The 12,663-nt window shown below is 39.6% G+C and overlaps 1 protein-coding gene across 1 annotated transcript in view; it reads right to left on the reverse strand.

The window, feature by feature from the left end:
• Window positions 1–2,573: 2,573 nt before the first annotated feature.
• LOC122079914 (actin-related protein 3) overlaps window positions 2,574–12,663 on the reverse strand; it is a 27,701-nt gene continuing 17,611 nt past the window's right edge. Inside the window, exons 6-9 of the mRNA XM_042646701.1 lie at window positions 7,061–7,171; window positions 4,019–4,144; window positions 3,798–3,896; window positions 2,574–3,238 (exon numbers count right to left, since the gene is read on the reverse strand). Coding sequence (XP_042502635.1) covers window positions 3,158–3,238; window positions 3,798–3,896; window positions 4,019–4,144; window positions 7,061–7,171 — 417 coding nt within the window. The 3' untranslated portion in view covers window positions 2,574–3,157. The remainder of the gene's footprint in view (window positions 3,239–3,797; window positions 3,897–4,018; window positions 4,145–7,060; window positions 7,172–12,663) is intronic.

Below are 12,663 nucleotides of genomic sequence, written 5' to 3' on the forward strand. Positions count from 1 at the left end.
GGGGAAGAAGAGAGTTTAGTGCTTAAATCATCACTATAACAAGTTAACCATCATTATTCCTAGCATGGGCGGATCCATATGATAGAGAACCCTAGAATAATGTCACTCATAAATTGTTAGCCCAAATGAAGAAGTGTCTCAAATTACAAAGATATCATTTCGCATGATCACCTTCATTTTCCCTCTAGTGGCAATTTTCTAAGCTTTAAACTTCAAGCCATGCTTTGATCTGGTTTCCTTGTACAATGTCTAGCACAAGAATCCGTTCAAGTACCACCAAGTGGGAATGCAGTTGTGACATCTTAACAATCATTAACAATGCTATAAAGATGAAGGCGACGGTCTAGCACAAGCAAGGAAAACAAAGTGAAGGTATTTCTCAACATAGTTAGAAACTACGTCTTAAAAGAAAATAGACAAGAAGCAACCCAACTAAAAAGTCTAACTCAAGTTGTACCTCTCTCAGTTTACAACATGGATTTAGCTCTCGGTACTGGTATTATTGGTACTGGTATCGGTCTCTGCCAATATCCAGACCAGTATCGGAAAGGAACGGTAGGTATCAGTCACTTTTGCCCATTGCTTTTCAGAAAAAGAAAAAATATATATATATATTTTTTTTTTTACTATTTTACCCCTGAAACGATATGGATCAATCAATGATCGGGGATCGGTCTCAACCGATACCGATACGACCAATATATACCAATACTTGAAACCATGCTTTACAAAGACAAGTTCATTCTAGTTCTCATTCCATCACATAGGTATTTCTCTTCCTCTCCATCAACTGCTAAGATGATCACCCTCCTCAATGGTGTGCTTCCTACAAGGAGTTCACCCCATGTCTCTTCAACTATAGCAAGAAGTTGCTCATTTGATTTCCTCGTCTTATTCCAAAAAATATGAAATTAATAAAATTAAATTGGGGTAAGAAGAATTTTCAAAATAATTTGAAATTGACTTACCATTATTTCATTTTCAAGAATTAGTACACGTGTAAAATGACATGATTGTAACCTTATTGTAACAAACCTCGATTACAACAAAAATTCTCTTTTATGACATTGATTATTGTAGTTTTTTTTTTTTTTGGATTGAAACGAGAAAATATACATAAACAGAAAACTAGGCATGTACAAAAGAAGGCATCGATAAAACTACCGTTTACCAGGGTTGCTTCAGCTATTGAAGCAAAGTAGGATACCTGTTCAGCCTTAGGAGCTAACCTACATATTACATTAGTCAAGGGTTTATACATTTCTGAAAAAGTTGGCACCATGTTTAAAAGCCACAAAAAATTGCCTAGATCAAAAGAGAGTTTATAGACGGATTCTGAGTTAGTCCATATTTCTGTCAAAGATCCTCCACGTCCTAATGCAGCCCATGCTTCAAACAAAAGGGCCCTAGCGCTTCCTTCAGTAGGGTTCCTGTCATTAAATCATCTGTTATTAGTAAAAGTTTATCATCTCCATTCAGCAAACCTACCAAACAATGTTGAGGTTTTTGAACATATTATTATGTATTTCTTTAATCTCAACAATTTTTCACCTCATGATAGGGAACATTTCTTCACTCATTTTATTATTATATGTTTTTTTTTTTTTTTTCTTCTTTGGTAAAAATATGTTATTTTATTTGGAATCATAGAAACAGTATAATTTTTAGGAAAGTTAGACCAAACCCTCATGAAATTCTGGGTCCAGCATCAAAATGGATATATCAAACCCACGATTTGGAGCCGAAGCATATGCTTTCAGGCCAAAGCTTTGACCCCAACACCCACAACATCCATGACTGTATGCCCATAGCAGAAAAAAAGGATAGTAACATCTTAATTTGCGCGATAATTGATTATTGTAGTTGGGAATGGGGTCTCATAAGCCCACCTGGTTGGTTTGCGCTTTCACTGCTGAGTTTAGATATGGATCACAGGAAGACTGAATCTGCTAGGGTAATCTTTTTACATGATATAGCAATACCAGGCGTTGATTGATGGCATTGGTTTGATCTATATAGAGAGAAAATGTTCCCAATTTCATTTCTGGGTTTTTAGTCTCGTATCAGTGACCGCCTATCCCGAATCCCCGATCTGGATCACCCTTATTTTTGGTGTCTTAGATATGCCTCTATGTATGTCTAGCATGTCTCTCATTTGAAAGAATCCATTTCGTTTTCATATTCGCAAGAGTTTTCCTCTACACTGGGAGAAGGAATACACCCGATCTGATTGTCATTATTGCTCACCCCTATAGAAAAAAGGTTGAAAAATGCTCATCCCCTCGTTATGATCCTCATCTCACCCCCATTAATGCCCACGGTCAAAGAATTACCGCTTTCGCCGTAGGTCAAGGGAAACTGCTCCCCTTTCTTTTTCATTTTTTGAAACGAAAAACTCAAGACTGCCTGGATGTTTGTTGAATGTCAAGAACAAGGTTCCATGCAAGTTCCCATAATACATGAACATTGGCTATTAACATTGTGAACATGAACTGTTACAAGAGACGAATTAAACACCGAAAAACTCAATATCAAAAGTGGAGACAGGCGCTATCGCAACAAGCAGAAGGATAAAAAGAATAATATTATCCATGGAAGGATAAAATGAATAATCACTACACCAATATTACAAGAATAATCACTAAGAACAAAAACCCAAAAAGGGAAAAGGGAAGGGGGGGGGGGGGGAATACAAGAAGGAAAAACAAAAAGTTTATGGACTCTACCAAGCTGAATACTGAAAAAGACCATTCAGCTTAGTTCATGGCTCACTAATCCAATGGCTCTTGTCTTTTTAAGGAAGTGCTCTCTTCAGAGAATCCGATAAAATTGGAATGCTATCCTACGATGAATTGAAAGCTTGGAATACTGTTGACAGCTTCCCTTTAGCTGCGAAGGCACGACCCTATTTCCTTCTAGAAGAATTCAACTGCTATTGACCACCAATCCCAATCAGTTACAGAAGACACTACCTATTATCATACAGCTGCTCTCATAGGGTAACTTTTCTTGATGGACATGAGCGAGAGAGCAAGTCGAACCCAATAAACGAATTGGGCCTCACATGATGGTGACAAGAATCAGTGGGTAAGTTTGTTAAGCATGTCAGCCAGGCATCCCTCAAACAGCGGTGAAGAAGAGAAAATAGGTCCTGATATTAATACATCCCCTTGAAGACAGGATTCGTACGACAAATGCTAGCTCCATACTCCTCATATTCTGCTTTAGTATGGCAAGCCTGTGCAGAGAAAAAAAAAATTAGCTTTTTACTAATGAAATTTGTAATAGTATTGATGAAGCATAAATGCATTAAATATAACTAGACCAGTTATACTGCCAGAAAGATCGAGGACAATGGTGGTGAATGGCGATGCTTTCATTTTCACCTCTTTTAATGGAAAATCATGTATCTCATTGCAAGCTAAGAAACTATGGCAGTGTCAAAGTCCATACAAACAGAGAGACCTAAAGAGTAGCCTATCCTCCACTAACTAGGAAAGGGACTCAGGTACAGAAATGCCAAAGCAAATATCCTTAGACCTCTGCCAACAAGCATTAACTGCTAATGAGTAGTGATAATTTCAACTTCATACCCTTCCCCTTTTCAATGTTGTAAATCAGAAGTACAATTTCATTCCATTGCAGTAACCCGCGTGTGTAAGAAAATAAATGGTGGCACATGATCATAATCCAGACTATATGATCAAACTGCGAACCTATGATAAGATGGCTGACAATACAAGAAAGAAATGTACAATTTCATTTATCATGTTTTCTCACTATATGAGGGGACATACCGCATAGAATTCAGGTGTTGATGCAAGTACAGAGCCTCCAAACCAAACTGCGAACCGCTGGATGGGATGGCTGACTACATTGACTTCCACTGGTTGTGACTGCAGATGAGGAATCCAAAGATGAGCCACTTCTGATCACGAGGTTTGGGAGGGGGAGGGGGGGGGGTGGGAGGAGGGAAGGGTCCCATTGGGAAAACAAAATAAAAGAAAGATTTGCTTACTTTCAATTCTCCACCAAGCCGGGTATCAGATGCAAGAACCCGAGCATCCACAATCTTCTTCAGATCCCGCTGCAATCTTCTATGGAAGTCCTTGAACATAGTTGATGCCCCAGATAACACTATATTCTGTGCCACATGAATCAAGATCACAAGGTTGAAGGAACAAAGAAAATAGACAAATTAATAACATCTGAGCTGTCACACAATTTCAGATGGTAACATCTACTAAAACATCTCAGAAATAGTAGCACATCAAACACTCAAACTCGCTGGATAAGGTGGATTGCTTAACCAACCAAATCACTCTGGTCAACAGAAAACACCCATATAGTGAACTTGTTGTAATGGAGATTATGGTGTAACGATGGAAATATGCATAGAACCTTTTTATACATTACTTTTTGTTCTACCTTTCATGAAAAAACACAGCAAAAACTGTTTTAATTATCCCAATTTAAAATGGAAAATGTTATGAAAAACAAAAAAGAAGCAATGGAGAGGGTGTTCAAAGAAACAAACAACAACAACAACATCCAAAACCTTATCCCAACTTAATGGGGTTGGCTACATGGAGATTCCAAGCAAGGACGAGTGCAAGGATCCATGCAAAAAGATTGATGAGTTATGACTAATTATAATAAGTGCCAGCTATCAACCTGACACACCACTACAAATCAGCCACAGACTTATAACAACAGACTAAATAGGCAAATAAATGTAAATATTATGTACTGTTTTCCACACGGGAGGATAGTACTTGGGATGAGATGGACAATAACTGATACTATGCAGTATTTTTCATTTGGACATTTGAGACCCAGAAAATAAAGAGCCATCCAACTAAATGTTCAATGTTGCCGAAGTAGACAAATAACTGTAAATACATGCTAAGCTAACAAGAGATCATATACAACTCAGTCTTAAGTCTTAACAAAAAAACTAAAAGTTGGTAAGTCCCCTTAAGCCAATTTGTAATTATAAATAGTGGGCTTCCCATCAGATGCTGGTTTTTACACATAATTACAAATCAATTAGTTAAAATAATAAATTATTTGTTACTATGTCTTAGTTTTTCCAGTTCACATCCTGGTGTTCTTTCATCTATGGGAATGTTTCTTCCCTATAATGGTGGAAATATGATCAGGTCATATTTATGCATGAAATATTATTTAATTGTTGATTTTTATTGGATGTCATGATTAAATTGATTCTGTTTTGCTATTTTATTGTGATTGCAGCGTTTCAAGAGTATAATTATATTTTCCCAGAGAAGAAGAGAAAAAATAAAAAGAAATTGGATGCAAACGAACGCCGGTAAATGGTAGTGTTCTCCACGAAGTCTTCTCCAGGTGAAACCGTGATGAAACCAGGTGCACTCCTAGAAGAACCAAAGCTGGAATTGAGATCGGTGGGAGAGAGAGGTAGCTAGCGTGAGTTGGAGTTGCTGGAAAATAGATGGAGTCGTGGGCTGAGTGAGAGATAAAAATAGGGAGAGAGAAACGTGGTCTAGAGGAGAGAGTTTAGGAGAGGGAGAGATCCGATTCTAATTTGGACAAAGAGAGAGAAAAAGATGAGAGAAAGTAGGAGAAAGAAGGATGGGAGAAAGTGGGAGAGGGAGAAGGAGAGAAACCATGTCTCTCTTTCCTTTTTAGCCTGTAGTTGCTGCCTTTCGTTGATTCGCACCATGAGCGGCTAAGTCCCCTTTCTATCCTTAGGTTTAGATGAAATTTTGGTTTATTATTATTTGAATTTCTGGTTGTAAAGCATACTTGATTGTTTGATGTTAAAAATCCCTTCCCTTGTGGATGATTTTTAATAGTTAAATCGATTTAGAATATTTGTCTATGTGATTCACTTGTTCTATTCAAACAATAGTCTTGTTATGTGATTCTTGGCAAACACTGATGATAGCCTTTATCCAATTAAACTAAGTGTGCCAAGCGAAAACGATAGACGATAGTGCTTGATAGGATAGGTTATATTTAGGGTAGCATGAGATTATATTTTTGTGATTGCATTGGAACTTGTAGTTTTAGTCGACCGAAATATGAACCAAGATTAGGTAATAATATCAAAACGGACTCAAAACCTAAGGATAGCTTCTTCTCATTAATTCACATATTTGTTAATCAACTTTTACTTAGTTTTAATTTGAATTTTTTATTTTATAAATTTTATTTTCAAAACAACATTCACATCAATTTTAATAAATTTAGCCTTTCAGTTCTCTGTGGGTTCAAACCCTTTCTTACCATTATCACATAGTTTAGTTAGGGTTTTATTTTGATTCGTTCACGACAGTGATCAAAATAGGAAGACATTATGAATACAGTGTTTGTGGCTGGCTCACACACCATGGAATCTATGGATAGGCAATTATTTATGCAGTTTCCGCCACATGGAATGTCATATGTGGCTGAAGCTCTGTGGGCAGGTAGACCCCAAAGTCCCCTACTCACATGTCAAGATTCAACACAGACGGAGCTGACAAATGCTAAAATAAACATTGAAAAATCCAGGACTTCCAAGAGGGTGCACACCAATGCTTGGACTACAGAGAAGGTACATGGCAGTAAATGCGAGGCTGTATGACTGAATATGAATCTGAAATTTGAAAACAGTTGGAATTGGAAAATCACTCTCCCATGGCAGAACTATGTGCACATGTCCATAGATTCTGATATCCACACACACACACACACACACACAAAACTTCTAAAAAGGAGGCAAATCATGTGTGTCCTCTATGCATAGTGAAAACCACTGCAGCACTAATCATGAGGAAAAGAGATCATCCGAATGATTTTAGGTAACTAAATACCCAAAAAAATATGCTCTTCTGGTAAAGCACCCTTATGACTTTCATTTGACATGATTGGCACAGCAGTAGTTTACATAATACACGTTCCATAACTCATAAATGATCTAGACAACTAAAACTTGGCACGCCAACCTTCCCAAATGGAAATTTTCCTTACTAGAAAATATGAGCTAGATCTTTGAAACAAGGTCAACATTGACATCTGAGTATAACCATCTTACCTTATAAAGGGCTCTCCTTGTGTCAATTGGCGATGATTGAATGCACTTGTCTATTATAGCAGGTAAAGGAGTTGAAAAATCACTGCTGTAAATCTCAGGATTAAAGAAAATCTGCATGAAATACTGGATACATTATCACCAAGATAGCAGCAGAATGCACACAAGCCAACCAATAAGACAGGTGCATAGAAAGGCTACAACTACACAGTACAAAAAGGAACACACGTCAGGATGACAACAGTCAACCCTTGTCTTCGTCATATTTGTAGTGACAAACAGATGGGAAACAAAAGAGGTGAAGTAGGGCCAAGGGGAGCTCACAATTACCACTAAGTTATCATAGTTCTAGAATTAAAGTAACGAAACTGCATTTTTTTAATCTTTCCATATTTTCACTTCTAGTTTCCTTAAGAAACCCTTAAATGAGTTAATAATTCCTCACTTTCTGTTTAAGAATTAAGAATACATGAAATTCGAAGGCTACATGCTCTGTTTGAATTTACTCCTGATGATTCCAAATATTGCCAGTCTTCAAGCAATATAGCTCTGCCTATAATGTAGAACCAGAATCACAAGTGATCCTAATCCTAAGCAGAATCTGAAATTCTCACTGAATAGAGAAGATGTCCTCCAATAGGCTTGGTTCTAGCTCTCAACACTTTCTCACAGCCAACAAATAAAAGGAAAATAAGAAAAGAAAAAGAATTCGATGGGGAGTTGAGAAGGGTGAATAAGAAGGTTAGGTTGTGGGCATCTCACCCCTCAAGTTTAGGCATCTCACCTAAGGCATCTCACCCAACTGCATCCCACAGCACAACAACTCAAACCTGTCTTCTCATTAAAATTGATGGGTTTTAAATAGCCTTACATTGCTTGGACACAAAGACATAATAAAAAAAGGTAACTAATGCCGAAAAGAAAACCTTCTAATTTAACTTCTAACTTGCTAACCAAGTAAGAGTAAATTAGAAACTAACAACTAATGATAAAAAGGAAACTAACCTAAGTTACAAAATATAAACTTCTTTGAAAATAGAAGCTAATTCAAATTAGCAACTAATGAAAATAGAAGCTAATTCAAAATAGCAAGTAATGCAAAATAGAAACTACCTCTATCTTCTAATTAGGAAACAAAATGATGGGACATCAAGGTGTACAGTCGAAAGAAGAAGAAGACTCAACCAGATCCATCTTTGTGGTTGGAAGATTGAACAAGAAAGAAGAAGGAAAGAGAAGAAACAAGAAAGAAGAAGGAAAGAGAGGAGTCAAACCAGCCTTCCAACGCTGGGTTCGACCCCCCTTGTCCTCCCATTCAGCAGATCTTGTGGACCCCACCAAATCTTATTTGATTATAGTACTTTGCTTTAATTCTAGTGTTATTTGATTGTTTTACATAATTAGGAAACTAGGACTTCTTTCTATTGGTCTATTAGGTAGTTTTTTATTTTAAGCAATTGAGTTTCTAAATATCTTTTTTTATTTTTGGAAGTTTATTCTATTTAAGTGTAAGGTCATTGGCCATTGTTTGAAAATCAATGAAGGTGAATTGAAAAACAGCCAAGGAGCAAAGCCCCCACCCCTCTCACGATTCTCTCTCTCTTTCAATCTCGTCTTTCTCACTCTCTTTCTCGCCTTTTTTTCTCTCTTTATTCTCTCGGTTTTCTCTTCTCTCTTCTCTCTTCTCTCTTCTCTCTTGTCTCGCCTCCCTCTCTTTTTCCATTCTTTTTTCTCTGCCATTGCTGCTGTTACTCATTGTTGCTGTTACTCTCTGTTGCTGTTTACTCTCTGCTGTTGTTTACTCTCTACTGTTGCCGATGCACTATTGCAGCCCCTGTTTGCACAACTGAAAGTCCTGTTCCGTGGATAGATCATCACCTGGGCTGCTGCTGATCTCCTTTCAATGAACGGATTACTGCTGGATATACCTGCTGTCCGTGAGTTGCTGAGAGCCCCAACATCATTCACCAAGCTACATCAACAATACTAAGGATCTCTATACAACCGGCTGGACTTTTCTTCATCAATCAAAAGTGGACTGCATCTCTTTATTTTGGAGGACCTTGGTCTCTTCTTTTCTCCTCAGACCTGGACAGCACCAAGGTAAATCATTAAACTAAACCCTCTCCACCTCTATTAATTCCTATTATATGTTGCAGCCCATTAACATTGAAACCAGCCTTAGCCCTCTGTTTATGCCTATTTTTACCCATTGTTTTAAGACGTTTCGTCACTGTTATATCTCCAAAAACCTTGCTGATTTTCTATTTTAGATGGCTGCTAGAGGACATTAATTGTTTGCATATCTAATTTGGGTGTCTAGATTGATTTGTGCTGAACCTAACATTCGTATGACGTTTGTTCCCTTCCCCATGTCCCCACTTGAAGCTTAAGTAAGAATTTATGTGTTTTTCCGCCTAGATTATTATTTCTTTTTGCTACTTTGTTTATTAGTCTCATTTTATTTTGCATGCTTAATCTTGTTTGCTGAGTTTCTTTTTTGTCCTATCTACCCAAGTCCTTTGAGTTAACCCTACCTAGTTAGTTAATCTTGTAGGAGACCTAGTCACCTAGGAACCCCCTACATCATCTTGGTATCAGAGCATGGTTTTGTCTAGGTTTAGGGTAATTAAGTATTGTTGTCCCTTGTTTACATGTCTTATCTTTTGAGGTCTAGTCTCCGTCACCATTTGTCCGTGGTCGAGTCTGAGCTAAGAGAGTGATATCATAGATTAGAGGACACCCTTTTCTTTCTTAAGTTGGCGGGGCCAAATAGCATTGGACGCTACTCCCTCCAAAAGCACATACTTGAGAGGGAGATTTTCTAACCTCAAGATTGAGAGGGCTAACTACCTGTCTCAATTGGAGACTCTGAGTAGACCTTGAGTCTTTGGTGGCAACCGTACCTTTGGCTGCCCATCTCCTTATGTCCACTCGTAGTGGAAGAGCATATCAGGATATATCTGACCCCCTTAGCACCTCCACCTAGTCTGAGCAGCTGGCTGAATTCATAAAAGCCGTTCAAGCCATACAAGAGACACAAGATGTCCATCTCCAAGCCCTTACCGATAAGTTGGCTGCCCTCGAGACAAGTGCCCAAAATCCTGATGGACGGCAAGGCCGTAACACAACTGGCACTGAACCAAGGGACAGAGGCCCTAACCCTGAGGAAGTAAACGAAAATAACCAAACTGATGGTTATGACCAGATAGGCCCTAACCCTGAGGAAGTAAACGAAAATAACCAGACTGATGGTTATGACCAGATAGGGGATAACTTCCAAGGCCTAAGGCGTGGTAGGGATCAGGGTAGGGGTCGAGGCCCACCGCCAAGACGCCAAACCCAATATGGAGATGATGAGGGCTATGAGCACCATGATAGGGGCTTTGATGTCAGACGGATGATTAGGGTAGATGCCCCTACCTACGATGGTCAGATTGATGCTAGGATCATTCTGGATTGGATCAAGCAGATGGATAGGTACTTCGATTTCTATGATATGCCAGAGGAAGTCCACTACTGATTTGCTAAGTTCAAGCTTATTGGAGCTGCCCAGGATTTCTGGACAGACCTAAAGTACCAGGAGGACCACCTAGGACTTGAGCCAATCACCACCTGGGTAGAGATGCAAGAGCGGCTCAAGAGGGAATTTTTGCCTATCACTTATAGACTCCAGTTGTTGAATGAGATGAATACCCTAAAGCAAGGGAAGTTAACTGTGACCGAATACATGAGCAAGTTCAATAAATTGAAAATTAGAAGCCGTATTCGGGAGGATGTTGAGCAGACGCTATCCAGATTCCTTACAGGGCTCAACTCCGAAATTCAGTCTCATATGGCACCCCACCTGGTGAGAGACGTTCCATAGGCCTTCAGGATAGCCCTTGAGGTGGAATCCTCCATGAGATCTTATTCTTAGAGGAAGAGCTTCCAAGCTGGGGAGTCCCAATTTAGAAAACCACCCCAAGGCTCAACTGGATTCCCAAAACCCCCTGCTACACCACAACGTCAATTTGACAACAAGGGTAAAGGAATTTTGGGAGAAGCACCCAAGAGTAGTGGGCAACAACAGTGCTTCAAGTGTCGTGGGTTTGGTCACTTCTCCAGAGAGTGTCCCAATAGGAATCTTTATGTAGAAGAGCAAACCCCTGAGGAGAGTGACCAAGAGGGTTTTCAGGGCCATGAGTATGAGGACCATAGACCAGATGAGACCATATCTGATGAGGACACCGAGGAGGCTAGTGACCTCAAGCTTGGCATTGTGCGTTGCATGGTCTCACAACCTAAGAGTAGCGATGATTGACGACGAACTAATATTTTCATCACTTACACATGTCATCAGGGCAAGAACTGCCGCGTCGCCATAGACAGCGGGAGTTGCATGAATGTGGTCACCAAGAGCGTTGTTGCTTGAATGGGCCTCAAACCTGAACCCCACCCCAAGCCTTACAAGGTTGCCTGGGTTGATCAGTCCACCATTCCTGTTAATCTGAGGTGTTTAGTTCCCGTACACTTTGCAAGATATGAGGATCGAGTGTGGTGTGATGTCCTAGAGATGGATGTTGCCCACATCATTCTAGGTAGACCCTGGTTATATGACCGGGATGTCACCAATTATGGGAAGTCTAACACCTATGTCTTTGAGTTCAAAGGGAAGAAGATCAGACTGACCCCCAGTGCCCCTAGGGAAATTAGGGTTCCAGAACACAAGGGAAATACATCCAAACACACCCCCACCAAAACACTCAACATTTTAAATCAACAACAATTTGAAGGAGTGTCACGAGTCAGGGGTGATTTATGCTCTAGTTGCCGTACAGAGTAATACCGATAGGTCACGCTTATTCACTGAGGCTCCTAAAGAAGTGCAACCCTTGTTGAGTAAATTCAAGAGGCTATTGCCTGAGGAACTACCTGATGAGTTACCGCCTATGCGTGACATCCAGCACGCTATTGACTTAGTTCCAGGATCCTCTCTCTCGAACTTACCCCATTACCGAATGAATCCCAAAGAACACACCAAACTCAAACAACAAGTGGATGAACTGTTGCAGAAGGGATTCATTAGGGAAAGCCTTAGCCCGTGTGTTGTACCTGCCTTGCTCACGCCAAAGAAAGATGGCACCTGGCGTATGTGTGTTGATAGTAGGGCCATCAATAAGATCACCATCAAGTATAGGTTCCCTATCCCTAGGCTTGATGACATGTTGGATATGATGGCCAACTCTTCGATCTTTTCGAAGATTGATCTCAAGAGCGAGAATCACCAGATTAGGGTTAGGCCTGGAGATGAGTGGAACACAACCTTCAAGACGAAGGATGGCCTCTTTGAGTGGTTAGTCATGCCTTTTGGCTTGTCAAATGCACCTAACACCTTCATGAGGATAATGAATCAAGTGCTTCAACCATTCATTGGCAAGTTCCTTGTGGTTTACTTTGATGACATCCTCATTTATAGTAAGACCCCGTCTTCCCACTTGGATCACTTACAGAAGGTTTTTCATGTGCTCTTACAAGAGAAACTCTATGTCAACCTCAAGAAGTGCACCTTCATAAGTGATCAAGTCATCTTCCTGGATTTGTTGTGTCAGCTCAGGGAGTATCTG

The sequence above is a fragment of the Macadamia integrifolia genome, chromosome 5, assembly GCF_013358625.1.
Source record: "Macadamia integrifolia cultivar HAES 741 chromosome 5, SCU_Mint_v3, whole genome shotgun sequence".
In the NCBI taxonomy this organism is placed as follows: Eukaryota; Viridiplantae; Streptophyta; class Magnoliopsida; order Proteales; family Proteaceae; genus Macadamia; species Macadamia integrifolia.